The 27,784-nt window shown below is 43.1% G+C and overlaps 1 protein-coding gene across 1 annotated transcript in view; it reads right to left on the bottom strand.

Moving 5' to 3' along the window:
• The window catches only part of LOC121567406 (leucine-rich repeat and fibronectin type III domain-containing protein 1-like protein), a 155,775-nt gene that overhangs the window by 51,199 nt on the left and 76,792 nt on the right, over nt 1-27,784 (bottom strand). The window contains exon 2 of the mRNA XM_041877430.2: nt 16,172-16,374. Within this exon, the coding sequence (XP_041733364.1) occupies nt 16,172-16,236 (65 nt within the window). The 5' untranslated portion in view covers nt 16,237-16,374. The remainder of the gene's footprint in view (nt 1-16,171; nt 16,375-27,784) is intronic.

Here is a 27,784-nt window from a genome sequence, read left to right as displayed (position 1 = left end):
GGAGCAGTGGCTTCTTCCTTGCTGAGCGGCCTTTCAGGTTATGTCGATATAGGACTCATTTTACTGTGGATATAGATACTTTTGTACCCGTTTCCTCCATTATCTTCACAAGGTCCTTTGATGTTGTTCTGGGATTGATTTGCACTTTTCGCACCAAAGTACATTAATCTCTAGGAGACAGAAAGTGTCTCCTTCCTAAGCGGTATGACGGCTGCGTGGTCCTATGGTGTTTATACTTGCGTACTATTGTTTGTACAGATGAACATGGTACCTTCAGGCGTTTGGAAATTGCTCCCAGGGATGAACCAGACTTGTGGAGGTCTACAATTTTCTTTCGGAGGTCTTGGCTGATTTATTTTGATTTTCCCATGATGTCAAGCAAAGAGGCACAGAGTTTGAAGGTAGGCCTTGAAATACAGTGAGGGAAAAAAGTATTTGATCCCCTGCTGATTTTGTATGTTTGCCCACTGACAAAGTCATGATCAGTCTATAATTATGGTAGGTTTATTTGAACAGTGAGAGACAGAATAACAACAACACAATCCAGAAAAACGCATGTCAAAAATGTTATAAATTGATTTGTATTTTAATGAGGGAATTAAGTATTTGACCCCTCTGCAAAACATGACTTTGTACTTGGTGGCAAAACCCTTGTTGGCAATCACAGAGGTCAGACGTTTCTTGTAGTTGGCCACCAGGTTTACACACATCTCAGAAGGGATTTTGTTCCACTCCTCTTTGCAGATCTTCTCCAAGTCATTAAGGTTTCGAGGCTGAGTTTGGCAACTCGAACCTTCAGCTCCCTCCACAGATTTTCTATGGGATTAAGGTCAGGAGACTGGCTAGGCCACTCCAGGACCTTAATGTGCCTCTTCTTGAGCCACTCCTTTGTTGCCTTGGCCGTGTGTTTTGGGTCATTGGCATGCTGGAATACCCATCCACGACCCATTTTCAATGCCCTGGCTGAGGGAAGGAGGTTCTCACCCAATATTTGACGGTACATGGCCCTGTCCATCATCCATTTGATGCGGTGAAGTAGTTCTGTCCCCTTAGCAGAAAAACACCCCCAAAGCATAATGTTTACACCTCCATGTTTGACGGTGGGGATGGTGTTATTGGGGTCATAGGCAGCATTCCTCCTCCTCCAAACACGAGTTGAGTTGATGCCAAAGAGCTCGATTTTGGTCTCATCTGACCATAACACTTTCACCCAGTTCTCCTCTGAATCATTCAGATGTTCATTGGCAAACTTCAGACGGGCCTGTATATGTGCTTTCTTGAGCAGGGGGGACCTTTGGGCGCTGCAGGATTTCAGTCCTTCACGGCGTAGTGTGTTACCAATTGTTTTCTTGGTGACTATGGTCCCAGCTGCCTTGAGATCGTTGACAAGATCCTCCCGTGTAGTTCTGGGCTGATACCTCACCGTTCTCATGATCATTGCAACTCCACGAGGTGAGATCTTGCATGGAGCCCCAGGCCGAGGGAGATTGACAGTTATTTTGTGTTTCTTCCATTTGCGAATAATCGCACCAAATGTTGTTACCTTCTCACCAAGCTGCTTGCCGATGGTTTTGTAGCCTATTCCAGCCTTGTGTAGGTCTACAATCTTGTCCCTGACATCCTATGGAGAGCTCTTTGGTCTTGGCCATGGTGGAGAGTTTGGAATCTGATTGATTGATTGCTTCTGTGGACAGGTGTCTTTTATACAGGTAACAAGCTGAGATTAGGAGCACTCCCTTTAAGAGTGTGCTCCTAATCTCAGCTCGTTACCTGTATAAAAGACACCTGGGAGCCAGAAATCTTTCTGATTGAGAGGGGGTCAAATACTTATTTCCCTCATTAAAATGCAAATCAATTTATAACATTTTTAACATGCGTTTTTCTGGATTTTTTTGTTGTTATTCTGTCTCTCACTGTTCAAATATACCTACCATTAAAATGATAGACAGATAATTTCTTTGTCAGTGGGCAAACTTACAAAATCAGCAGGGGATCAAATACTTTTTTCCCTCACTGTACATACACAGGTACACCTCCAATTGACTCAAATGATATCAATTAGCCTATCAGAATCTTCTAAATCCATGACAACATTTTCTGGAATTTTCCATGCTGTTTAAAGGCACAGTCAGTTTAGTGTATGTAAACTTCTGACCCACTGGAATTGTTATAGAGTGAATTATAAGTGAAATAATCTGTCTGTAAACAATTGTTGGAAAAATGACTTGTGTCATGCACAAAGTAGATATCCTAACCGACTTGCCAAAACTATAGTTTGTTAACAAGAAATTTGTGGAGTGGTTGAAAAATGAGTTTGAATGAATCCAACTTAAGTGTATTTAAACTTCTGACTTCCATGTGCACTTGTGGATGAGCATACAGTACTTTATACTCAACTTGATTATAGATAAAAATTGTAAACCCTAACATATGATAAATCTGCATTCTATACCAAAACCCAACAACTTAACAGGTAAAGATTTGTGATTTCTAATGATTGATCCATATTGATCAAACATTTTGCTCAACATCTAATCAAAGTAATCATGAAAGAAATCACATCCTACACGCAGTAATTAATTACCCACAGGACCACGAGATTTCTACCTGACATCTCGTCCTTTTTCCTCAAATAAAGAATAGAAATCCCACGGTCCCTACAAGTCTACAGTGTGCAAATTAAATCCCTCCAGACTGTCCTTATGGAGAGGGAGAGAGAGAGGGGGAGAGAGAGAGAGAGAGAGAGAGAGAGAGAGAGAGAGAGAGAGAGAGAGAGAGAGAGAGAGAGAGAGAGAGAGAGAGAGAGAGAGAGAGAGAGAGAGAGAGAGAGAGAGAGAGAGAGAGAGAGAGAGAGAGAGAGACTCAAACTCAGTTATTGGCCATGGGGTAGTGTAGAACTGTGAAAGGTATTAGCACATTGGGAGAAATCTGCCAATACTACGCCGCCTGCCAGCAGATGCTGAAAACATCTTCCTCTTATCACCTAATCCATTTCCTGCTTGTGCAGGTGTTTCCCTGAGCGTGTCTGTGAAAATGGTAGAATTGAGCTGCATCAATTCTCTCTTAGTGTTCATCTTGGCTCTGTGATCTTTGGAAAGTGGTTCATGTATTTTACCAGAGATCAGAGGAAACAACTCTTTTAGTGGAGTTTCTACAGCTCTTATGACTCCCCTTTCAGTCGGAAATTGATAGCTTTTTCTTCTGTGCTGAAGCTTGTACATAGCACACAGACCTTTTTCATGGCTGAAAGTGAGGCTTTAAATTGAGAAATGATAGACTAGAGGAGAGCCTTTTCTTATCGACTGATTATAATCACCATTACAAGACATTCTACAGATGTAGGCTATCAGTTAACTGACTTTGTTCGGCTAGCCTTAAGCAGGCCCTCAACAGTTTCTGATATTTATAATAAAATTAAAAACCCACTGTGAGCAATATACACTGCTCAAAAAAATAAAGGGAACACTTAAACAACACAATGTAACTCCAAGTCAATCACTCTTCTGTGAAATCAAACTGTCCACTTAGGAAGCAACACTGATTGACAATAAATGTCACATGCTATTATGCAAATGAGATAGACAACAGGTGGAAATTATAGGCAATTAGCAAGACACCCCCAATAAAGAAGTGGTTCTGCAGGTGGTAACCACAGACCACTGATGTTTTGGTCACTCTTGAATGCTGGCGGTGCTTTCACTCTAGTGGTAGCATGAGACGGAGTCTACAACCCACACAAGTGGCTCAGGTAGTGCAGCTCACCCAGGATGGCACATCAATGCGAGCTGTGTCAAGAAGGTTTGCTGTGTCTGTCAGCGTAGTGTCCAGAGCATGGAGGCGCTACCAGGAGACAGGCCAGTACATCAGGAGACGTGGAGGAGGCCGTAGGAGGGGAACAACCCAGCAGCAGGACCGCTACCTCCGCCTTTGTGCAAGGAGGAGCAGGAGGAGCACTGCCAGAGCCCTGCAAAATGACCTCCAGCAGGCCACAAATGTGCATGTGTCTGCTCAAACCGTCAGAAACAGACTCCATGAGGGTGGTATGAGGGCCCGACGTCCACAGGTGGGGGTTGTGCTTACAGCCCAACACCGTGCAGGACGTTTGGCATTTGCCAAAGAACAACAAGATTGGCAAATTCGCCACTGGCGCCCTGTGCTCTTCACAAATGAAAGCAGGTTCACACTGAGCACATGTGACAGACGTGACAGAGTCTGGAGACGCCGTGGAGAACGTTCTGCTGCCTGCAACATCCTCCAGCATGACCGGTTTGGCGGTGGGTCAGTCATGGTGTGGGGTGGCATTTCTTTGGGGGGACGCACAGCCCTCCATGTGCTCGCCAGAGGTAGCCTGACTGCCATTAGGTACCGAGATGAGATCCTCAGAACACTTGTGAGACCATATGCTGGTGCGGTTGGCCCTGGGTTCCTCCTAATGCAAGACAATGCTAGACCTCATGTGGCTGGAGTGTGTCAGCAGTTCCTGCAAGAGGAAGGCATTGATGCTATGGACTGGCCCGCCCGTTCCCCAGACCTGAATCCAATTGAGCACATCTGGGACATCATGTCTCGTTCCATCCACCAACGCCACGTTGCACCACAGACTGTCCAGTGGTTGTTGGATGCTTTAGTCCAGGTCTGGGAGGAGATCCCTCAGGAGACCATCCGCCACCTCATCAGGAGCATGCCCAGGCGTTGTAGGGAGGTCATACAGGCACGTGGAGGCCACACACACTACGGAGCCTCATTTTGACTTGTTTTAAGGACATTACATCAAAGTTGGATCAGCCTGTAGTTTTCCACTTTAATTTTGAGGGTGACTCCAAATCCAGACCTCCATGGGTTGATACATTTGATTTCCATTGATCATTTTGTGATTTTGTTGTCAGCACATTCAACTATGTAAAGAAAAAAGTATTTAATAAGATTATTTCATTCATTCAGATCTAGGATGTGTTGTTTAAGTGTTCCCTTTATTTTTTTGAGCAGTGTAGTATAATCCACAGTGAATAGAGCCATCTGCTTGGAGACAAAACAGTAATTATATAACAATTATGAATTGAATGTGTATTGTGTAACAACATTATGATTGGACATTATTATTCTAACATAGGCATTTGAGGGGGAGGTATGTGATATATTTTGAGTTCAACAGACTTTGACAGGGAGTAGACCTCACTGACGCATGCACAGACACACACACACACACACACACACACACACACACACACACACACACACAGTTCAGGAGTTGGGTGGAAGGAAACACACTCTGCCTTTAGGACAGTTTTATGTAACATTGCCTGAGGGATAGTCATGAATGTTAGAGTGACGTTGTTGTGACACAGCACAAGAACAGAAGAGAAGAGGGAGGTTGGCTTGATGGTGACATGGACAGTGTCTGTCTGAGCAGCCCTGCCTCAGTGGGGACAGCATGGCAGGGATTGGGAGGGCTAATCCTAGCCTGCTTCACGGAGTGTTTAAACAGATGGACCCAGCTGCTGTGAAAGCCTCACTCACAGATTGCCTTGGAAACCATTTGAAAAGAGAAAACAAGAGGAAGAGAGGGAAAAGTGATAGATGTCCTGGGTGGCTAACTTTCTGTGGAGATGTTGCTAGGGCCAAACAGAAATATGTATAAAATAATGGAATATGATGGAATATGTGCACAGAAATGTGATGGCCATGCCACTGGTTCCAGCTTGAGAAATGTTGGTTTTAGGGTATGCCCAATAATATAACGATGCATATTGACATGTCAGCTAAGGCTTGGTGTCCTTACTTCAGAAATAATTCATCCTAATAATACTTATAATAATGAATTTACAAGGACATTTCCCACTCATCAAGAGTTACAAAATGTGGGCTTAAAGAATCCTTAAGAGTCTATTGACACACCCATGTGTCAATCTAATGAACATAATAATAAAATCCCCATCAAAATCTGTCAGTTTAAACTGGTTTAAGCTAGTTTAAACTAGAGATATTTTTTGCATGTCTCAATCCACCGCATCCGCCTATGTCGCCCTTCCGCATCTGCGGTAGAAAGTGGCAGAGCTACAGTGCAGTTTGTCAGACCAGATATGATCACACTATGAAAAGATGAGACTCTCACAAACACTATGTTTATCTCCCTTTTGCTCTACGACCCCCACAAGTGTCACGGGACTCGTCTGAAGGTAACCCATACAAATGAATGGAAGTATGGAGGTAGTTTTGGGCCAACAAAAATAAGGGTTTAATCAGTGGCGACCTGTCATTCAGAGCAGGTGAGGCCACAGATTAAATTAAGTCAAATCACATTATATCTACCGTAGCTTTGATTGGACTGATCATCTCAACATCATGAATCACGTCGACAATCTACTGGCAAATCCTTTTCAATCCTTATCATATGAAGAGAAATTATAGACAAAATGTTTCAGTGCTCATCGGCCATTGGACATAAACATTACACAACAAGTTGGAAATCGCAAATTCAACAATGAGTGGTTTGGAAGGAATCAGTGGTGAACTGCAAGCGTTGCAAAGCAATCCCTATTTTGCTTCCCCTGCCTGCTATTCGGTGGAGAGGATGTGTGGTCCAAGTCTGGGTTTAAGGGTCTCTTTTCCAAGCTTAAAAGGATCAACATTCACACGCAACACCATGGGTCAGAAAAGGTTGAATGCATTGGCCATGCTGTCAAGCCAGCATGACTTCTGTTGTGTTCAAAACAACTGGAAACTCAGAACTGGGAAATCTCAGACTTCAGTGAGTTCAAGACAACTGGGAACTCAGAAAAAAATTTGCTCCGACTGGGAAAATACGTTTTGAACGGTCATCCAACTCGGAATTTCAAGTCGGAACTCGGGCCTCTTTCTAGAGCTTCGACTTAAAGATCACTGACGTCATGATTCTACCTTGTTTTTTCTAAGTTCCCAGTTGTCTTGAAAGGACCATAAATCCAGAAAATGCCAGACTTTGATGACAAAGTTTCCTGACAAAATGTGCCCACAAGAAGGACTGCCGTGCCACCTTTGAGAAATGTCATCATCGAATATTGTTGCTTATATGCCCCCCTTTATTTATCCTATGCTTCTGACTTGGTGTATGTTCTGAATTCTGTCGCTGTACATTTCAAAAGTGCTGAACAAATAGTTATATTGACTACGTCCGTCTTAGCTCGCTCATGAATGTCTTAATCAAAATTATGGATTGCCTCTTATCCGCTCGTCGTTCCCTTATGCCATAGTTTGTACATCTCAATTGTCAGTAGAAACCACATTTGTTTAAGCAAGTCAGCCATATCAGCTATGTTTTTTTAAAAGGCAGCAAATGAGGCTGAATGAACTGTTTCGCTGGCAGACAAGGCTCCGCTGATAGCCAGGTGTAGCAGTGGTAAGGATTCACTCCATGGTGCTGAAAATAAAGCTCTGCTGTTGGGACAGCTTTATGTAGGTCCTAACAGTTTGTGGGCACAGTTTGTCACCATTATAGTGCAATTAATGTATTGTTTAATGTTATGTTGTGTTGTGTAGTGGCTTTGCTGGCATGCATAAAAAAATGTTTGGGGGGGGGGTTGCCCCACCAACATTTATTTTATCTCCTAGATATAGGACAGACACTTCAAAACCTTATTCCTTATGATACATTTTTTTTTACTGTATTTTTCAATGGGTGTCTATGGGCTATAGTAGTATAGGCCAAATTCAATATTTTATCGAATCATTTGTAAATCTTTTTTTATATACCTAAAGGGGTCCTAAATTCTAAATGAAATAGCTAAAGGATCCATGGTATGACCACCTTAAAACAATTCCATATGTTGGCTCTCTATTAATGTGCAAATGTCTGCAAGGATTCCAAACTCGTCAGGAACATACTGGTTCAGAGAGATAAACTAATTGACTGCATTAATAGTGGTAACTGCTGCATAATGGACAAGGCCACCACACGGAATACTGGCAAACAGAGAAAGTATAGCTTCGAGCAGCAATTCAAGACTACAAGCAGATAACAGTTTTAGTATTATTTAAATAATGTGAAATGGTGGAAAGCTTTCTTTTTAGAGATGCATTTGTTCTGCAAAAATGTTGACATTTGTACCCTGTTTTCGATTCCAAATGCTTGCTACAGAGCCACCATGTTTTCAATCAACACCATATTGTCTGTGTGGGTGTGGCATGTGGCCTACTACCATCATAAAAAAAGTAGTACTGTATGTGTGAAAAAATCACATAAAAAGGCCATATGTTGGTTGAACAACAATGCAAAAATAAATTGGAGTTCAAATCAAATTTTATTGGTCACATGCGCCGAATACAACACGTGTAGACCTTACAGTGAAATGCTTACTTACAAGCCAACAATGCAGTTTTAAGAAAGAATACCAAAAAAAATCACAAAGAACATACAATATAAAATAATACGAAATAAAAGTAACAAATAATTAAAGAGCAGCAGTAAAAATAACAATAGCGAGGCTATATACAGGGGGTACCGGTACCGAGTCAATGTGCGGAGGCACCGGTTAGTCGAGGTTTGTGCAGCTTCATTGCTAGGGACACAGAGATCCCACATCGGTATCTTTCCCCCATATAAAAGAGCGCTCAACAACTTACTTTCGTTTTAAAATTCCATCAATGCTAATAAAAACAAAACAAAAACTATTTAAAATACTTGAATTCTTCTCCATACCTGAGTGACTCATGTCAAAGGAAAAGAAAACAGTGAATTTCTGTCTCTCTTTCACCTGACTGGAGAGATGTTTGCTGTGTTTCTGTTTCTCTCTCTCCATCTCGTTTCTACTCGGTGCACTTTGTTTTCTCTCCATTCTCTGTTTCTCAACCATTCTCCCTGTTCAGAAAGTGTTTTGGTTTTTCATCTCCTGTCCACAACTCGGCAGTCTCTTTGTCTCCCTGATGGGGGAAATATTTGGTCTTCCTGTTCTGTTCTATTCATAACCAAGCACTTATTCCCAGCTCCATTATCACAAATACCTTTGGTTGAGTTTTGAGAAAACCTGACATAGTGGCTTTCCATTCTTGCGTTGCATAAAAGGTTTCACCATAATGCCTGGTGCCGTTTATGTGATCGAGAGTACAGGGACTTTCATGCAGAACAAAAGCTACAGAAGTAAAATAACCACAAACCTATTGAAGACATGAAAATAACGTCATGTCCACGAAAACAAAACATGAACGAGGCAAATCTGTCAGCTACTCTAATAATCACAGAACGCTAAAGACAGGGAGCGGTACATGAGAGAGAAACAGAGAGAGGGAGGGTGAGAGAGAGAGAGGGCGTGAGCGTGAGCCGACAGAAGCGCTGGCTGTGAGGGACGTGGTTGGCATGGCGAGCAAGCTCTTTGACACCTCATCACGGTCTGCCATGACACTGACACGTCACAGGAGGAAGAGGGAGAGAGACAATAGAGGGAGAGGAGGGGGTCCTATCAGAGCTCCCAGGCTCGCTGGCCTGGCATGTGGAAGATGGAAGACAGAGGATGGCCCCACCAGCAGGGCAATCAAGCTCAACAGATGGCGCCAACGTCTGGGAGCCTGAGACTGCATACGCCCAGCTAGAGCAGAACTGGTGATGGAGACGCATAAGACCTATCTGAGCAGCACACGAGTGGGTGCAAGGGGAGTGGGGAGGGGTGAATAGGCGCGCGTGTGTGTGACAGTGTGTTTGTGTGCGACAGCGTGTGTTAGAGTGTGTGGGTGGGTGTAGCCTACCTGAGGCTGGCACACTGTAGGCTAAAACATTGCTAATGCAAATGTGATTAATTAGCTAGTTATTTATAATTACAACAAATCACACCTACTTAAAATTGTAAAGATTTCGTGTGACACTGATAATTCTTCCAATTGACATTCATGAGTGGAGTGTTATGCTTAGGGTAAGAATATGACAGTCACTTGTGCATTCATTTATTTTCTCTATTCACAAATACAGAGGGTAAATGAAGGTGAGAGGAGGCCAGTGAGTTGCACAAAAACAAAGTTTAATAGAGTAGGAATGGTAAACTGTAATAAAGGATGCATGTATAGTACAGTACTGACATAGGAAGAGATAGATAGAAGGGGGAGGGCAGGTTTTTCAAATGGGCTCCTTATAAAACACACTTACACACACACAGACAAACACACACACACACACACACACACACACACACACACACACACACACACACACACACACACACACACACACACACACACACACACACACACACACACACACTCTCTCTCTCAGTATCTCAAACACAAATGGGCTGACAGTAGATGAAAAGCCTTCAAAGATGCTGATCTTGTCTCTGAAGTAACATTTACACAAAAGCAGTGGGCGGAAAATGAAGGGGAAAATTCAGAATTGGTGTTAAATATATTTTTATACCGAAGGCTCATGATTGCAACAAAACAAAGAACAAAACAACCCAATGGTTAAGCAAATACCCCCAAATACCCCCAAATCCTCCCAAATTAAATTGGGGAAAAGAACCAGAGATTTAACATATCCCAGACAGATGAAATACTATGAAATAGTAGGATGTGTAGTGGGGGTTGTTCAAAAGCATAAAAGATTGTTACATCTGTCTATTCTAAATAATGGTCTTCCTTCTTCCAAGCTAAAGATAATCACAGACACTTTGATATTCTGATGCATTGATGTGTATTCAAATGTATATGTCATCTGAGTCCAGCACTTAACAGTTCTACTCTGCAATAACATCTCCTCTCACCATCACCATTAGACCGTCACCATCCAATTGAAACTCTCAATAGCCTCACACTTATTTCTACCTCTGGCCATAAAAATGACACTGCCTAACACCCCCACACCATAAAACATGAATATATATTCCTATGTCTTTATTGAGATTTCATGTCGTGACACGTTCGCTTCTAGGTGGGAAAATTCCATTGCAAACTTAATTTATTCTTCACACTGAATAGATTACCAACCCTATGCAAGACATGAACCGGGATGCCCCCTTTTCCATAAAATGCATCTCGACGTATGGAATCCATACTGTATGTGATGGGGACAGAGGGTGTAATGTTTATGATGATCCTCAACACTCGTTGTAACACCACTGCTGTTAATGCTGCATGGACATTGCCTAATGGCTACTGGTCCCACTCTGCTTCTAGTGTTCTTTTTAATAGTGGTCACTTTTACATCCTGTCCTGTTCCCCTTAGCACTCCCCAGACTGCAATGAGCGCTGATGGGGCCCCCGGACATTACACTGGCATGAATATAAACCAATAGAGTGGGTCCATTATCTAAGATGGAGGAGAAAAACATTGTCCAATAAACTGGTGTGGCAGTGAAACCAAAAAACTCCTGCTCAAGTGGTGTGTGGGCGTCGTGCAGCAGCTTTCAGCTCAAAGATGAAATTTGAACAATCCATTTTAGTGAAATGAAGGCTCTTGGAATAGAGCCCCCCTGGCACACACAGGTTAATATTAGTTTACCAAACCTTGTGGTTAGAATAACTGAACAACGACGCAAGAACAACCAAGATTGATTTTTGAGTGCCTCTGGTTTGGGCGTTTGGTCAGCGGTTGGTGTCAGTCACAAATGACAATTAATTGATATCCACTGTTTTAAATTCACCTTCAGAAATAATTCTGACACTGCCATCTACACCTCCTTTCTCTTTTATGCATAAATGAATAGAAAATCAAGGAAGGCGATAATTCATTGAAAATTAGGGGGATTTAAAACCATCCCAACCATCCCATTTCCATACACAGCAGCTGCTGTGGCAATGGAGGAGAAAATAGGTGTGCATTGGGCTTCATTATGATTCCAGCCGGACAAATTTGTCAGGGATTATCTTTGAATGTCCAACACTTAATTACCGTTGGGCCACTGTTCAGGGTGTCCCTTAGAGAGCTCTGCTGGCTCTTGCTGGCTGGCTTAGCTGGCACCTCTGGGGTGCCCTTCTGACCCGCCTGCCCGGTGGTACCCTTTGTCTGCCACCCACCCGCCATGTCCTTGCCAGCCAGCTGCCCAGTCGACCAAAGGGACAAGCCTTTGTATCCATTTAAGCAGACGCTCTCATCCAGAGCGACTTACAGGAGCAATTGGGGTTAAGCGCCTTGTTCAAGGGCACATCGACTGATTTTTCCACCTAGTCGGCTCAGGGATTTGAACCAGCAACCTTTCAGTTACTGTCCCAAGGCTCTTAACCACTAGGCTACCTGCCGCCCGGTGACGTCAATGCTTCAGGGGATGAGCCAGATAATGAATACAGATGGTCATATTATTCAGAACCACATCCAAATACCACTTTCTATGTTCTTTCATCTAGCCTACCGGTGGATTTGCCTATAAGCATATAGATTAAACAATGCCCATGCATTTGTTGTTTTTCTGCTTCTTTGTTTTATCACAGTGGAGTCAGCAAACACTAGCTATTTACTTTGCCCTTAGACTAAGTAATTCCTTAATATGATCATTCCACCCTGCTGCTCCCACATTTCATGGCTCTTAACCCTTATTAGATTTCTCTGGGCCCCTAATATTTAGGCTGCATCGCCCATTAGAGAATGAATTAATTAATCAAATAGAGAGTCCAGAGATTGTATTTTCTATTTATTCAAATTCATGTAAAAGGCCTAGGTAAATGTCTGTGCCTATATACAGTGGGGAAAAAAAGTATTTAGTCAGCCACCAATTGTGTAAGTTCTCCCACTTAAAAAGATGAGAGAGGCCTGTAATATTCATCATAGGTACACGTCAACTATGACAGACAAAATGAGAAAAAAAAATCCAGAAAATCACATTGTAGGATTTTGAATGAATTTATTTGCAAATTATGGTGGAAAATAAGTATTTGGTCAATAACAAAAGTTTCTCAATACTTTGTTATATACCCTTTGTTGGCAATGACACAGGTCAAACGTTTTCTGTAAGTCTTCACAAGGTTTTCACACACTGTTGCTGGTATTTTGGCCCATTCCTCCATGCAGATCTCCTCTAGAGCAGTGATGTTTTGGGGCTGTCGCTGGGCAACACAGACTTTCAACTCCCTCCAAAGATTTTCTATGGGGTTGAGATCTGGAGACTGGCTAGGCCACTCCAGGACCTTGAAATGCTTCTTACGAAGCCACTCCTTCGTTGCCCGGCGGTGTGTTTGGGATCATTGTCATGCTGAAAGACCCAGCCACGTTTAATCTTTAATGCCCTTGCTGATGGAAGGAGGTTTTCACTCAAAATCTCACGATACATGGCCCCATTCATTCTTTCCTTTACACGGATCAGTCGTCCTGGTCCCTTTGCAGAAAAACAGCCCCAAAGCATGATGTTTCCACCCCCATGCTTCACAGTAGGTATGGTGTTCTTTGGATGCAACTCAGCATTCTTTGTCCTCCAAACACGACGAGTTGAGTTTTTACCAAAAAGTTATATTTTGGTTTCATCTGACCATATGACATTCTCCCAATCCTCTTCTGGATCATCCAAATGCACTCTAGCAAACTTCAGACGGGCCTGGACATGTACTGGCTTAAGCAGGGGGACACGTCTTGCACTGCAGGATTTGAGTCCCTGGCGGCGTAGTGTGTTACTGATGGTAGGCTTTGTTACTTTGGTCCCAACTCTCTGCAGGTCATTCACTAGGTCCCCCCGTGTGGTTCTGGGATTTTCACTGTTCTTGTGATCATTTTGACCCCACGGGGTGAGATCTTGTGTGGAGCCCCAGATCGAGGGAGATTATCAATGGTCTTTTATGTCTTCCATTTCCTAATAATTGCTCCCACAGTTGATTTCTTCAAACCAAGCTGCTTACCTATTGCAGATTCAGTCTTCCCAGCCTGGTGCAGGTCTACAATTTTGTTTCTGGTGTCCTTTGACAGCTCTTTGGTCTTGGCCATAGTGGAGTTTGGAGTGTGACTGTTTGAGGTTGTGGACAGGTGTCTTTTATACTGATAACAAGTTCAAACAGGTGCCATTAATACAGGTAACGAGTGGAGGACAGAGGAGCCTCTTAAAGAAGAAGTTACAGGTCTGTGAGAGCCAGACATCTTGCTTGTTTGTAGGTGACCAAATACTTATTTTCCACCATAATTTGCAAATAAATTCATTAAAAATCCTACAATGTGATTTTCTGGATTTTTTTTTCTGAATTTGTCTGTTATAGTTGACGTGTACCTATGATGAAAATTACAGGCCTCTCTCATCTTTTTTAGTGGGAGAATTTGCACAATTGGTGGCTGACTAAATACTTTTTTTCCCCACTGTATATGTCTGTCTAAAGATGAATGTAAGCTCATTTTAATCAGGAAAGTATATGGACATAGCTCAAGATTAAACTATGACATAAGTTGTTTAGTTAATGAATTGATCTATGTATAAAAAACCTTTTTGATTGCTGAGTTTATCAGGAGAATAGCTCTGACTGTATCACACATGCACACACACAGAGACACACAGAGACAGACAGACACACACACACGCACACACACAAACTAAATCACTAAATAATGCAGTGACAGTCACAACAAGTTTACTGGTTCACATCTATCTTTAGGGCATATTCTTAATGCAAGCAGAACACATTATACTGTAAGAAGTGGTGGCAAATAAGAAAAGAAAAGGTGCAATTTAGAACCCTTTGAATAACCCTTTTTGGTTGCAGATAGAACCCTTTTGGTTCCAGATATAACCATTACCAAAGAGGGTTCTACATGGAATCCAAAAGGATTCTACCTGGAATCAAAAAGGGTTATCGTATGGGGACAGCCAAAGAACCATTTTCAAACCCTTTTTTCTAATGGTATAGCTTGATGGAGAAACCTCAAGGTCAGATTTAAAAAATATGAATTGCATTTAAATGGTTTTCATATTTATACAGTATCACCATTGGTGTGCCAAATGAATGGCAAACCAATGAATGAATGCTGTTGTCAATTCCATTGCACTACTGCATGTTGACTTCCAGTGGTATGTCCTTGCTCCCCAGATTGTGTAACCTACACACTAACACTTGGGGAAAGTGGCAAAAAATCTCCCTGGAAAGGGTTCAAGTACAGTGTCTCTTTGTAGAGCCTGATATCTATGACTCTGGGGACTTTATGTTCACATTCCAAGCTGCCTCTCTATCTCGGCCATCTAACATGACTCTAATCAATGTGATGTGGGTCAAAGGAGACTCTCTAAGAAGAGGCCAGGAACTCTCCCTGGGAGGCCATGTAGCCTCCTCATGTACAGCCTTCCTGTCCCAACCATCCCTCTACCCGGCCCGGCACTCCCTTGCCCTGCCTGGCAGCAGCTGCGGTAAAACTGCCCTTGGCATGCCCAGGGAAACTGGAATATGGGGCGTGAGGTTGGGAGTTCTCTCAGACATAGGCCAATAAAACATTCCAACATCAGTCTTATTCTCTAGACCCCTCACACTCAACTCTGGATCTCGAAGCCAGTTCCACTACATTATTTCATTGTTCCCCTCTAATCAGGGACTGATTTAGACCTATGACACCAGGTGTGTGCAATTAATTATCAGGTAGAATAGCAAACCAGCAGGCCCTGGACCGTGTAGGGTAAGAGTTGGATAACCCTGCTCTAGACCATGCTGTATATTCCAGTGACATTTAATCACTATTCAAGAGGAATTAAGCCTCCATTGCTACCTAATATGTGGCCTATATACTCTAATTAGGAGTTTTAGTTCTGGGGCATGTATTTGTGACAAATTATTTTCCAAATAAGCACCCACTTGTCACTGGCATGTTCCTCTAGACATGACATCATCCAGCTAATGAGTGTGTTTACTGGTACAGTAAAATATGAGAAGCTGTATCCAGAATGAGCATTAAGCATCCATTACAGGCAGCCTTACTGCATACACATCATGTAACAAGCAGGTAATAGCAAGTCGTTTATCATGTTTAGACATTCAATTAGGGGATATCAGGGTAGAGCAAGTCATTATTTCATCAACATTTCCTACAGTAAGTTAGTCTGCTGTGTGACACAGGGTCAAAGTCTCCCACAGACTGTAAGAAGTCAGCTATGTTCCAATATCTGCACTAGCATACTAGCCTACCACTTAGAATGAAGAAATGCTTTAGCCATGAACTCTAAGTAGCTAGTATTCTAGGGAAGGTATTGGAACACAGCCACGTCAAGTTCTTGAGGGTAAACAAAAAAAAACTCCACCAAGGCCATGATATTCAGCGTACCTTATCGACGTGGAGGGGAAGCCACCACTTGGCATTGTCCACAAGCCGGCGGCCTGGGCTCTCATCCGTGTGTGTGTGTGTGTGTGTGGGTAGCCTCCACTCTGTTCTATGTGGCAGCCTACGTTGGCTGGACTCAAGTCTGCCCGACGTTAAGACTCCTCGCCGTCTGTCATTGGCTCAGCTCGGGCCACCTGCCAATCTGCCTGTGAGTGACAGGGAGAAAAAACACAGATGAGGAAAAGAAAAAAACCAACTGTCACTTTTACAGATAAAGTTAATTAACTTGACAATGAAAGACGACTGATTACGTCTAAGAACAGACAGAAAAACACAAGAACTTGAAAAAGAGCTCATCTTCCACCAGAGCTGAGATTGCTTTTCATTCATCAATGGACTTGAGCAGTGTGGGAGATAAATGATAAACAATTTCTGTTGACTTTAAATGAAAAATCCCAACAGATTTAAATGATTTGACTGTGGTAGCTGACTGTGCATATTCATTCACAAGAGACAATGACATGAAAGGTGTGGATAGAGCTCTGTAATAAGGCCATGTTCATACGCAGATTGTGTGAGCTTTTTTGGGACATTTGGACTGCTACAGGGGATTTGGGTAATGGTTGCATTTAGAAAGCCTGTGAGATCAAGCGCTCATTTGAAATCTCTGGCAGCTCATCGTTGCATCATAATTTTTCTTGTGGCCCTTCGGGGCTTGAATATACATTTCAACCAGACTTCAGGAGGGCACAGTCATGCCTGTATCTATTAGCGTGTTTCATATCTGCCATGCAAACCCTACAGAGTAGACACTATGCACACTGAGCTACTCTGCATGGGACCTGAACTGGAAAACTGAACTGATCACTACAGTATTGCAGCATTTGCACCTTGAATGAATTTCCCTCAGTGGGAAACTAAAACATTTGTAGTGTTTGTCTAATCAGACAAATGAACATGCTAATATTGCTATTAAATAAACAAACAAAGCAACACTTGATTAAACCTATTCATTAATGAATATTGAAGGATTTTCAGTTTTATCGACTGGATATGTATTCATTTAGCCATACATACATCCCTACAGGCATCTACTGAGTTGTAAATTAGTCACACTCATGAGTTATGTTATCCACCTTAATCAGAGACAGCATCAGACATGATGCCAGAGAATCTAATCGAAACATGACGAGACACACACGTAAACACGCACGTACCTGTGCACAGACACACACACACACACACACACACACACACACACACACACACACACACACACACACACACACACACACACACACACACACACACACACACAAAACACTCCCTCTATCTCACTGACATACCCTGAGGTTTGGCATCTTAGCCTTGTCATAAAGACAGAACATCAAATGAAATCTTTCCACTCTAATAACAGCCTCCACTGCACTGTCTCAAATCAGCTCCATCTGGCAGCCAGAGCAGACAGACTCTGGCTGCACTAGCAAATCAGGTATGGCAAGCATGAGACAGTATCACTGTTTGTTTTTTCTACAGTTCATGTAAAAGCTCCATCGCACTATCAACATCAACTCTACACAGCTCTCCTATCTCGCAGTACAGCAGCCAGCATTTGAGCCTACCTCTCTGGTGCTTTACAGCCCTCTGACATTGCTAATAGCTGGAAAGGTCAAAGCACATCTTAGTAGAATGGTTGTTTAGGCTTATCGCTTGTACAGTCTCTCCCTCTTCCTTTTAAAAATCTTTTCACGTCTGACATTTAGGAGTTTCAAGGTCGGCTCAAAGGCCATATCGCAAACGCGGAAATCAAACAAAATTAGCAGAGAGCTTGGAATCAGCCATCTCTCTATTTGCGCAGGATTCATCAACTGGGGTTTCCTTTAATGGTTGGTCACCCCACTGTGGACCCGTTGCTGTGTTCCTCATCTTAGACGTGTCTGAGGCAGCTAAAGAGCAACATTTATCAGTCCAGCAGGTCTGCTCATAATGATGCCTCCAGTGGTGGTCAGTGGTCAGCGGTCACACACGGTGTCAGACCTCTCTGCAACTAAGGCATTAGGATGGAGTCAACTGAACTGTCTAGCTAAAATGGACCTTCGGGCCCCAGATTTCCATGGCAACAGGTTTAGTCATGACACTGGGGATGCAAAGGAGTGACACCCGTTTCACTTGACGACATGGCTCTGATTGTCTCGGAACTCGCCACAACCTGAGCATTAGCAGCAGATGGATGTCGGTGGTTATGGTCATCTGATGACCAGCAATCCCGGCAAGAGCAGGCAAGAAGCCAACCTTACGTCTGTGGAACAGAGAGGAGGGTAGAGGAAGGCAAAATGTCCAGAAATGGCTGCAACCTGCAAACTTTCCTCCCTAACCAACCAATATACAGTGATCAGTCACTCTATTCAGCAAAGGAGACAGGTTGTCATGTTGGTACTGCAGTGTTTTGTGTGGAAGATGCAGCTGTTATTTGTTCAACGAAGGGATTTGTCACAAGCTATAACACTTCAACATGTCCATGTCTCCTTTTACTGTCAGTATGACACATGGCTCTTCTGAAGATATTGAATTACAGGTACTAGATGTATGTTGGGCCTAGTATGCTACTAAAAAAGCTTGAGTGCTGTGCAAAAGCAGTGAATGACTATGTTATGGACAGTGCTTCTTAACAGCCACTCCATTGTGAAGGTGTGTTTTCTGGTTTGAAGGCTTCCAGGGGTAAGTCATAGTGCATAAACAAAAGGGTCGATGCGGATGCCGATCGATTGGCTCACTGCAAAACTGCAGCAACACGGAAATGCTTTCCCGTTGGCTCTCCTTAACAGCCTTGCTAAGCAATAATCACTCTACACACATCAGTCAGTCCGACCAGTGCATTCCAACCACAGGGTACACACAATGAGGTAAGCAAGAATGTCTGAGAGTGTATCTAAACCAAACAGCATTCTCTATAAAAATGTAGAGGAGGCTAAGAAGAGCCAGTCTCCTCCCCCCTCCTCCTTCTCTTCCTCTCCCTGAGGGAAAAAAACAACACATGCTGACTTCAAGGCAATCCAAATGTTATTGCTGTTGGATGGACAATTGACAATCCTCAAGATGCTGAGGCTGAGGCTGAGGCTGAGGCTGAGGCTGAGAGAGAGAGAGAGAGAGAGAGAGAGAGAGACTTATTTCGAGTTTTCCCGGCATGCTTTGCGCCTGAAATCCACTGCACACACCTGCCCTCGCCCAAAAAGCACAATCAGATAGATAGAGGGTGGGAGAGACAACGAGAGATAAACCTAATTGCTATTTCACCGTTTTGGGGGGAGAAAATGGCTCCCATTCGCTGAGGGCCCCACTGTCCAAAGAGCAATTTTCTCTACATTATAAATATGATGAGCCATCCTGACCACAGGGCCAGGAGTGAGCATAAATCGTTTCACTCTGGGGGAGAAATAGAGAGAGAACGAGAGAGAGATACCTGGCGTATGAGTGATGGGCTATAAAAAACACCCCTCTTCAATCCAAATCCCCCTCCTCTGGAGAGCAGAAGGGGAGCGGCCTGTGCTTTCTTCCTATGAACGCAGCTGGGAGGGAGGTATGTACACTGTCTGCCCTTTGCTGCCAGAGAAAGAAGCACTGCTTTCCCATGGATAGTAAAATAACCTGTGTGATGAATTGGAGATGCAGAGGGCAGCCTCATTGGCCCAGCCTCCCATTTACAGTGGGGAAAAAAAGTTTTTAGTCTGCCACCAATTGTGCAAGTTATCCCACTTAAAAAGATGAGAGAGGCCTGTAATTTTTATCATAGGTACACGTCAACTATGACAGTCAAATTGAGAAAAAAAAATCCAGAAAATCACATTGTAGGATTTTTTATGAATTTATTTGCAAATTATGGTGGAAAATAAGTATTTGGTCAATAACAAAAGTTTCTCAATACTTTGTTATATACCCTTTGTTGGCAATGACACAGGTCAAACGTTTTCTGTAAGTCTTCACAAGGTTTTCACACACTGTTGCTGGTATTTTGGCCCATTCCTCCATGCAGATCTCCTCTAGAGCAGTGATGTTTTGGGGCTGTCGCTGGGCAACACGGACTTTCAACTCCCTCCAAAGATTTTCTATGGGGTTGAGATCTGGAGACTGGCTAGGCCACTCCAGGACCTTGAAATGCTTCTTACGAAGCCACTCCTTCGTTGCCCGGGCGGTGTGTTTGGGATCATTGTCATGCTGAAAGACCCAGCCACGTTTCATCTTCAATGCCCTTGCTGATGGAAGGAGGTTTTCACTCAAAATCTCACGATACATGGCCCCATTCATTCTTTCCTTTACACAGATCAGTCGTCCTGGTCCCTTTGCAGAAAAACAGCCCCAAAGCATGATGTTTCCACCCCCCATGCTTCACAGTAGGTATGGTGTTCTTTGGATGAAACTCAGCATTCTTTGTCCTCCAAACACGCCGAGTTGAGTTTTTACCAAAAGTTCTATTTTGGTTTCATCTGACCATATGACATTCTCCCAATCCTCTTCTGGATCATCCAAATGCACTCTAGCAAACTTCAGACGGGCCTGGACATGTACTGGCTTAAGCAGGGGGACACGTCTGGCACTGCAGGATTTGAGTCCCTGGCGGCGTAGTGTGTTACTGATGGTAGGCTTTGTTACTTTGGTCCCAGCTCTCTGCAGGTCATTCACTAGGTCCCCCGTGTGGTTCTGGGATTTTTGCTCACCGTTCTTGTGATCATTTTGACCCCACGGGGGTGAGATCTTGCGTGGAGCCCCAGATCGAGGGAGATTATCAGTGGTCTTTTATATCTTCCATTTCCTAATAATTGCTCCCACAGTTGATTTCTTCAAACCAAGCTGCTTACCTATTGCAGATTCAGTCTTCCCAGCCTGGTGCAGGTTTCTGGTGTCCTTTGACAGCTCTTTGGTCTTGGCTATAGTGGAGTTTGGAGTGTGACTGTTTGAGGTTGTGGACAGGTGTCTTTTATAATGATAACAAGTTCAAACAGGTGCCATTAATACAGGTAACGAGTGGAGGACAGAGGAGCCTCTTAAAGAAGAAGTTACAGGTCTGTGAGAGCCAGAAATCTTGCTTGTTTGTAGGTGACCAAATACTTATTTTCCACCATAATTTGCAAATAAATTCATAAAAAATCCTACAATGTGATTTTCTGGAAAAAATATTCTCAATTTGTCTGTCATAGTTGACGTGTACCTATGATGAAAATTACAGGCCTCTCTCATCTTTTTAATTGGGAGAACTTGCACAAATGGTGGCTGACTAAATATTTTTTTTCCCCACTGTAGATGAGATGTGAGCAAAGGTGGTTAGTTAAAGTCAAGGCAACATTACATTTAAAATACAGAAAATGTGATGTCAATCAATCACACTAGGGGTTATGTAATCAAAATACACATGGCCAAAAGTCATTCCAAAATCATGGGCATTAATATGGAGTTGGTCCCCCCCTTTGCTGCTATAACAGCCTCCACTCTTCTGGGAAGGCTTTCCACTAAATGTTATGATGGTGCCACGTTGAAAGTCACTGAGTTCTTCAGTAAGGCCATTCTACAGCCAATGTTTGTCTATGGAGATTGCATGGTGGTGTGCACGATTTTATAGACCTGTCAGCAATGGATGTGTCTGAAATAGCCAAATCCACTAATTTGAAGGGAGGTGCAAATACATTTAATTTGAATAGGAAAACACATGATAAATGATAAGTTGATAAAGACAAGTTCTGTCTGGTTTTGTATGGCAGGCCCAGCCTTTACATTTACATTGAAGTCATTTGATGGGGGGATGGGGGAGGGGGGGTAGAAGGATTACTGTTATACTATTCCAGGTATTCCTTAAAGATGTAGGGTTTCAAGTCTCTCTGGAAGGTGGTCAGTGACTCCGCTGTCCTGGCGTCGTTCCACCATTGGGGTGCCAGAGCAGCGAATAGCTTTGAATGGGCTGAGCGGGAACTGTGCTTCCATAGAGGTAGGGGGGCTAGCAGGCCAGAGGTGGATGAACGTAGTGCCCTCGTTTGGGTGTAGGTTCTGATCAGAGCCTGAAGGTAAGGAGGTGCCGTTCCCCTCACAGCTCCATAGGCAAGCACCATGGTTTTGTAGTAGATGCGAGCTTCAACTGGAAGCCAGTGGAGTGTGCGGAGGAGCAGGGTGACATGAGAGAACTTGGGAAGGTTGAACACCAGACGGGCTGCAGCGTTCTGGATAAGTTGTAGGGGTTTAATGGCACAGGCAGGGAGCCCAGCCAACAGCGAGTTGCAGTAATCCAGACGGGAGATGACAAGTGCCTGGATTAGGTCTTGGCTATAGTGGAGTTTGGAGTGTGACTGCGAATGGTAGGGTCGTACTCTGCGAATGTTGTAGATCATGATCCTGCAGGATCGGGTCACCGCTTTGATGTTAGCGGAGAACGACAGGGTGTTGTCCAGGGTCACGCCAAGGTTCTTTGCACTCTGGGAGGAGGACACAATGGAGTTGTCAACCGTGATGGCGAGATCATGGAGCGGGCAGTCCTTCCCTGGGAGGAAGAGCAGCTCCGTCTTGCTGATGGTTCAGCTTGAGGTGGTGATCCGACATCCACACTGATATGTCTGCCAGACATGCAGAGATGCGATTCGCCACCTGGTTATCAAAAGGGGGAAAGGAGAAGATTAATTGTGTGTCGTCTGTGTAGCAATGATAGGAGAGACCATGTGAGGATATGACAGAGACAAGTGACTTGGTGTATAGAGAGAATAGGAGAGGGCCTAGAACTGAGCCCTGGGGGACACCAGTGGTGAGAGCACGTGGTGCGGAGACAGGTTCTCGCCACGCCACCTGGTAGGAGCGACCTGTCAGGTAGGACGCAATCCAAGAGTGAGCAGCGCCTGAAATGCCCAGCCTTGACTTGCCATGAACAAATCTTACTTAGGTTTACATTCACCGTTGGCGTCACCTGTTCTAGCCTCTTTGATCATGACTTTGCCAAGTCATTTAATTTGCCTATGTTTCAATTCAATCATGACATGTTTTTTTCTAAGCTTTATTCTGAAAGGAGCCTAAGCTATTCTGAGGAAAACTTTGGAGAGTAAACTAGGGGAACTAAAGGTTAGCAATTCTATAATTTCTCAATTCCAATCCAGATGTGAGAGGAACAGTAAGCATTGAACTCAGCCTTGCATCTCCACGGAGTGAATACAGAGTGTTTGTGTGTGTGTGTGAATGGGTGTGCGACGAAGTACACATTGAAGAGGATGATCAATGCTACACAGTTTAACCCCACAGCACCACATAAAACATGTATTTGATTACTGCCAAAACGTATGCCCTCGCTACATATTAAATAGAATTAAAGCCATTTATACCCTCCAATCGGCTTTGAATTGCAGGTGGAAGGCGGGGCCAATTAACCTCATTGCATAAGAAAAGCGACAGACCTTGAGTCTCATTCTCTAGTCAATTTATATCAACCACAGAGATATAATTAAATTAGATGAGTGCTGCACTCACAATGGCGTCGCCCAGTCGAGCCACAACTGCTTCAGTAAAAGTGGGGGCTTTAGGCAGGTGACCTTGAGCTCATACACTCTTAGAAAAAAGGGTTCCAAAAGGGTTCTTTGGCTGTCCCCATAGGATAATCGTTTTTGGTTCCAGGTAGAACCCTTTTTGGTTTCAGGTAGAACCCCTTTGGGTTCCATGTAGAACCATCTGTAGAAAGGGTTCTTCATGGAACCCAAAAGTGTTCTACCAGGAACCAAATGGGTTCTACCCGGAACCAAAAAGGGTTAATCAAAGGGTTCTCCTATGGGGACAGCCGAAGAACCATTTTAGGTTCTAGATGGCATATTTTTTTCTACAAGTGTAGGAAGGAATGTCGGAAAATGCAGTGCAGTACTTTAGAGGAAAAAAGCAAAAGAAGGGGAAATAGGAGAGGTAGAAAAGAGAGAAAGCAGCGTGACGTCTGTTAGATCTCATGCCAGGGTTGCTCGGGATAACTGGGGTGAGATGAGCCTTGTCAAACAAAGATGTGGTAGCTGCTATTTTAAGAGGTGGGGTGAAGATGGGGGTGAGGCATGCTTTTTCCCTCCTGCTTTGTCTGGGAAGTGGGTGAGAAAGAAGGTAGAATGTTTATCACACAATCAAACTCCCTGTACAGGTAGGCTTTCAACAGTAGCAAGCATAGGCTGCCACTATAGACAGACTCCACCACACTCCAGACAGCAGTAATCTCCACCAGCTAGTTTTGAAGAGATTATTTTGTTACAGGCCAAAAATCGCATCATCAAGTATTCTTCTTACTTCCCTGGTTTTCAGATAATGTGGTGTTTCAGTGTGCACTTCAAATTCATGCTAATGCATGTCAAAATAGTAGTGACGTGCATCTTTCCCTTTCAAGACTCCGATACAATACAGGAACGATACGTGGACCGATGTATCTTAAACATTTGAATCGGGGAGCGATGAGTATCGGTGAAGCGTTACAAATCTAGAAAATATACATATAAATATAGTACTTCATGACTGAAGATACTGTGTCATTCACAGTTAGGGGCCATAAGTATCATGTCATTCAGATAGCATTTCCAATAAATACCATCACTTTCTTGTAGTGATGTTTATTATTTATTAAATCATTGAATCAACCTGCGTCACTGAGAGTAGTGTGCAGCCAGAAACCCCTTCTCTTATTTGAGAACTGATACAGAATAAATAATGTGTGTCACTTTCAAAGCCCTCGTATCATTTTCTATCTCCTTCTACCCCTCTCCAAAGGGAGCTCAGTCTCCTCCTGTGATTGATGTCAGCTGCACTAAGGAAGCTGACGCAGAAAACCTCATCAAATTATACCCTGTCTTTCTGACAGGAAGTCAGCCTGGGCTCAAGACTTTACCTACTCCCCTGTAGGCATCAATTGATTTATCCCGTCTGCCCTGACATGCCATATTCATCTCAGATACTGAGGGATTTACACTGCTGCCAAAGAGTACCATCTCAGCGCACTTAATTTAATTACTGTCATACAGTCTTTAGTTAATTACCTTCCTAATAATCCACCACATTCCCTTTTCTGGGAGAGAGATGGTGCATTTAAGTACATGGAGGAACTGACTTCATACTATGAGACAGAGCGAAGATAGGGATTTGAAACCACAATCCCTTGTTAAATTGTTATCCTCTCTGGCAGTCATTTTGCGAAGTGCAGCCACATCAGGACTGGCTAGTCAGTGGAACAGATTGTATTGCACTACTTCCTCCGAGTCTTACCTACTTTTTCCAAGGTGCATGTTCTGTATACTTGAGAACAATGTAGCCTGGCGCCATTACATTGTCTCGGTGAAGGGGAAATGGGTGGGAGGGGAAACAGTAAACAATTTACTGTTCTTAACAAGGCTGTCTATCACCAGATTGGTACACATTGGAAAGGAGGGCAGATTGTACAGAAATCCATGGGCATGGCGAAATGTCATGCACACATAAGACGTTATGCTACATTTAATTAGAAATTCAATCAAATAACGAAATAATACATGTACAGTACCAGTCAAAAGTTTGGACAAACCTACTAATTCAAGGGTTTTTCTTTATTTTTACTATTTTCTACATTGTAGAATAATACTGAAGACATCAAAACTATGAAATAACACATATGGAATCATGTAGTAACCAAAGAAGTGTTAAACAAATCAAAATATATTTTATATTTGAGATTCTTCAAAGTAGCCACCCTTTGCCTTGATGACAGCTTTGCACACTCTTGGCATTCTCTCAACCAGCTACATGGAAATTCCACAAACTAACTGTTAACAAGGCACACCTGTTAATTGAAATGCATTCCAGGTGACTACCTCATGAAGCTGGATGAGAGAATGCCAATAGTGTGCAAGTACATGTACAGTGCCTTGCAAAAGTATTCATCCCCCTTGGCATTTTTCCTATTTTGTTGCATTACAACCTGTAATTTAAATTGATTTTAAATTGGATTTAATGTAATGGACATACACAAAATAGTCCAAATTGTTTAAGTGAAATGAAAAAAATAACTTTTTTCAAAATATTCTACAAAATAAATAACGGAAAATTGGTGCGTGCATATGTTTTCACCCCCTTTGCAATGAAGCCCCTAACTAAGATCTGGTGCAACCAATTACCTTCAGAAGTCACATAATTAGTTAAATAAAGTCCACCTGTGTGCAATCTAAATGTCACATGTTCTGTCACATGATCTCAGTATAAAGGCCCCAGAGTCTGCAACACCACTAAGCAAGGGGCACCACCAAGCAAGCAGCACCATGAAGACCAATGAGCTGTCCAAACAGGTCAGGGACAAAGTTGAGGAGTAGTATAAAAAAATATCAGAAACTTTGAGCATCCCATGGAGCACCATTAAATCCATTATTAAAAATGGAAAGAATATGCCACCACAACAAACCTGCCAAGAGAGGGACGCTCACCAAAACTCACGGACCAGGCAAGGAGGGCATTAATCAGAGGCAAAAAACACCAAAGATAACCCTGAAGGAGCTGGAAAGCTCCACAGCGGAGATTGGAGTATCTGTCCATAGGACCACTTTAAGCCATACACTCCACAGAGCTGGGCTTTATGGAAGAGTGGCCAGAAAAAAGCCATTGTTTAAAGAAAATAATAAGCAAACACGTTTGGTGTTCGCCAAAAGGCATGTGAGAGACTCCCCCAAAAAATGGAAGAAGGTGCTCTGGTAAGATTGAGCTTTTTGGCCATCAAGGAAAACGCTGTCTGGCGCAAACCCAACACCTCTCATCACCCTGAGAACACCATCCCCACAGTGAAGCATGGTGGTGGCAGCATCATGCTGTGGGGATGTTTTTCATTGGCAGGGACTGGGAAACTGGTCAGAATTTAAGGAATGATGTATGGCGTTAAATACAGAGAAATTCTTGAGGGAAACCTGTTTCAGTCTTCCAGAGATTTGAGACTGGGACGGAGGTTCACCTTCCAGCAGGACAATGACCCTAAGCATACTGCTAAAGCAACATTCGAGTGGTTTAAGGGGAAACATTTAAATGTCTTGGAATGGCCTAGTCAAAGCCCAGACCTCAATCCAATTGAGAATCTGTGGTATGACTTAAAGATTGCTGTACACCAGCGGAACCCATCCAACTTGAAGGAGCTGGAGCAATATCCCAGTGGCTAGATGTGCCAAGCTTATAGAGACATACCCCAAGAGACTTGCAGCTGTAATTGCTGCAAAAGGTTGCATAGTTATGCACGCTCAAGTTTTCTGTTTTTTTTGGTCTTATTTCTTGTTTGTTTCACATAAAAAAATATTTTGCATCTTCAAAGTGGTAGGCATGTTGTGTAAATGAAATGATACAAACCCCCCAAAAATCCATTTTAATTCCAGGTTGTAAAGCTACAAAATAGGAAAAATGCCAAGGGGGGTGAATACTTTCGCAAGCCGCTGTAAATATCGTATACTGAGTCCGAGTCACGATGCAGACAGACGGTTGCCTTTTACAGAATATTAAATGGACCATTTGAATACAGTATATGAGTCACACTCTCGTTGGAATGGTGGGCACACCACATTAGATTCCATTAACTCCTTATAAAAGGGACAGTTACATCATTTAATAAAGACACTGTCATGGAACGTG

This window comes from Coregonus clupeaformis, chromosome 6 (genome assembly GCF_020615455.1).
Source record: "Coregonus clupeaformis isolate EN_2021a chromosome 6, ASM2061545v1, whole genome shotgun sequence".
Lineage (NCBI taxonomy): Eukaryota > Metazoa > Chordata > Actinopteri > Salmoniformes > Salmonidae > Coregonus > Coregonus clupeaformis.
Note: the sequence above shows the minus strand (reverse complement) of the source record. Positions and strands in the feature narration are given on the sequence as shown.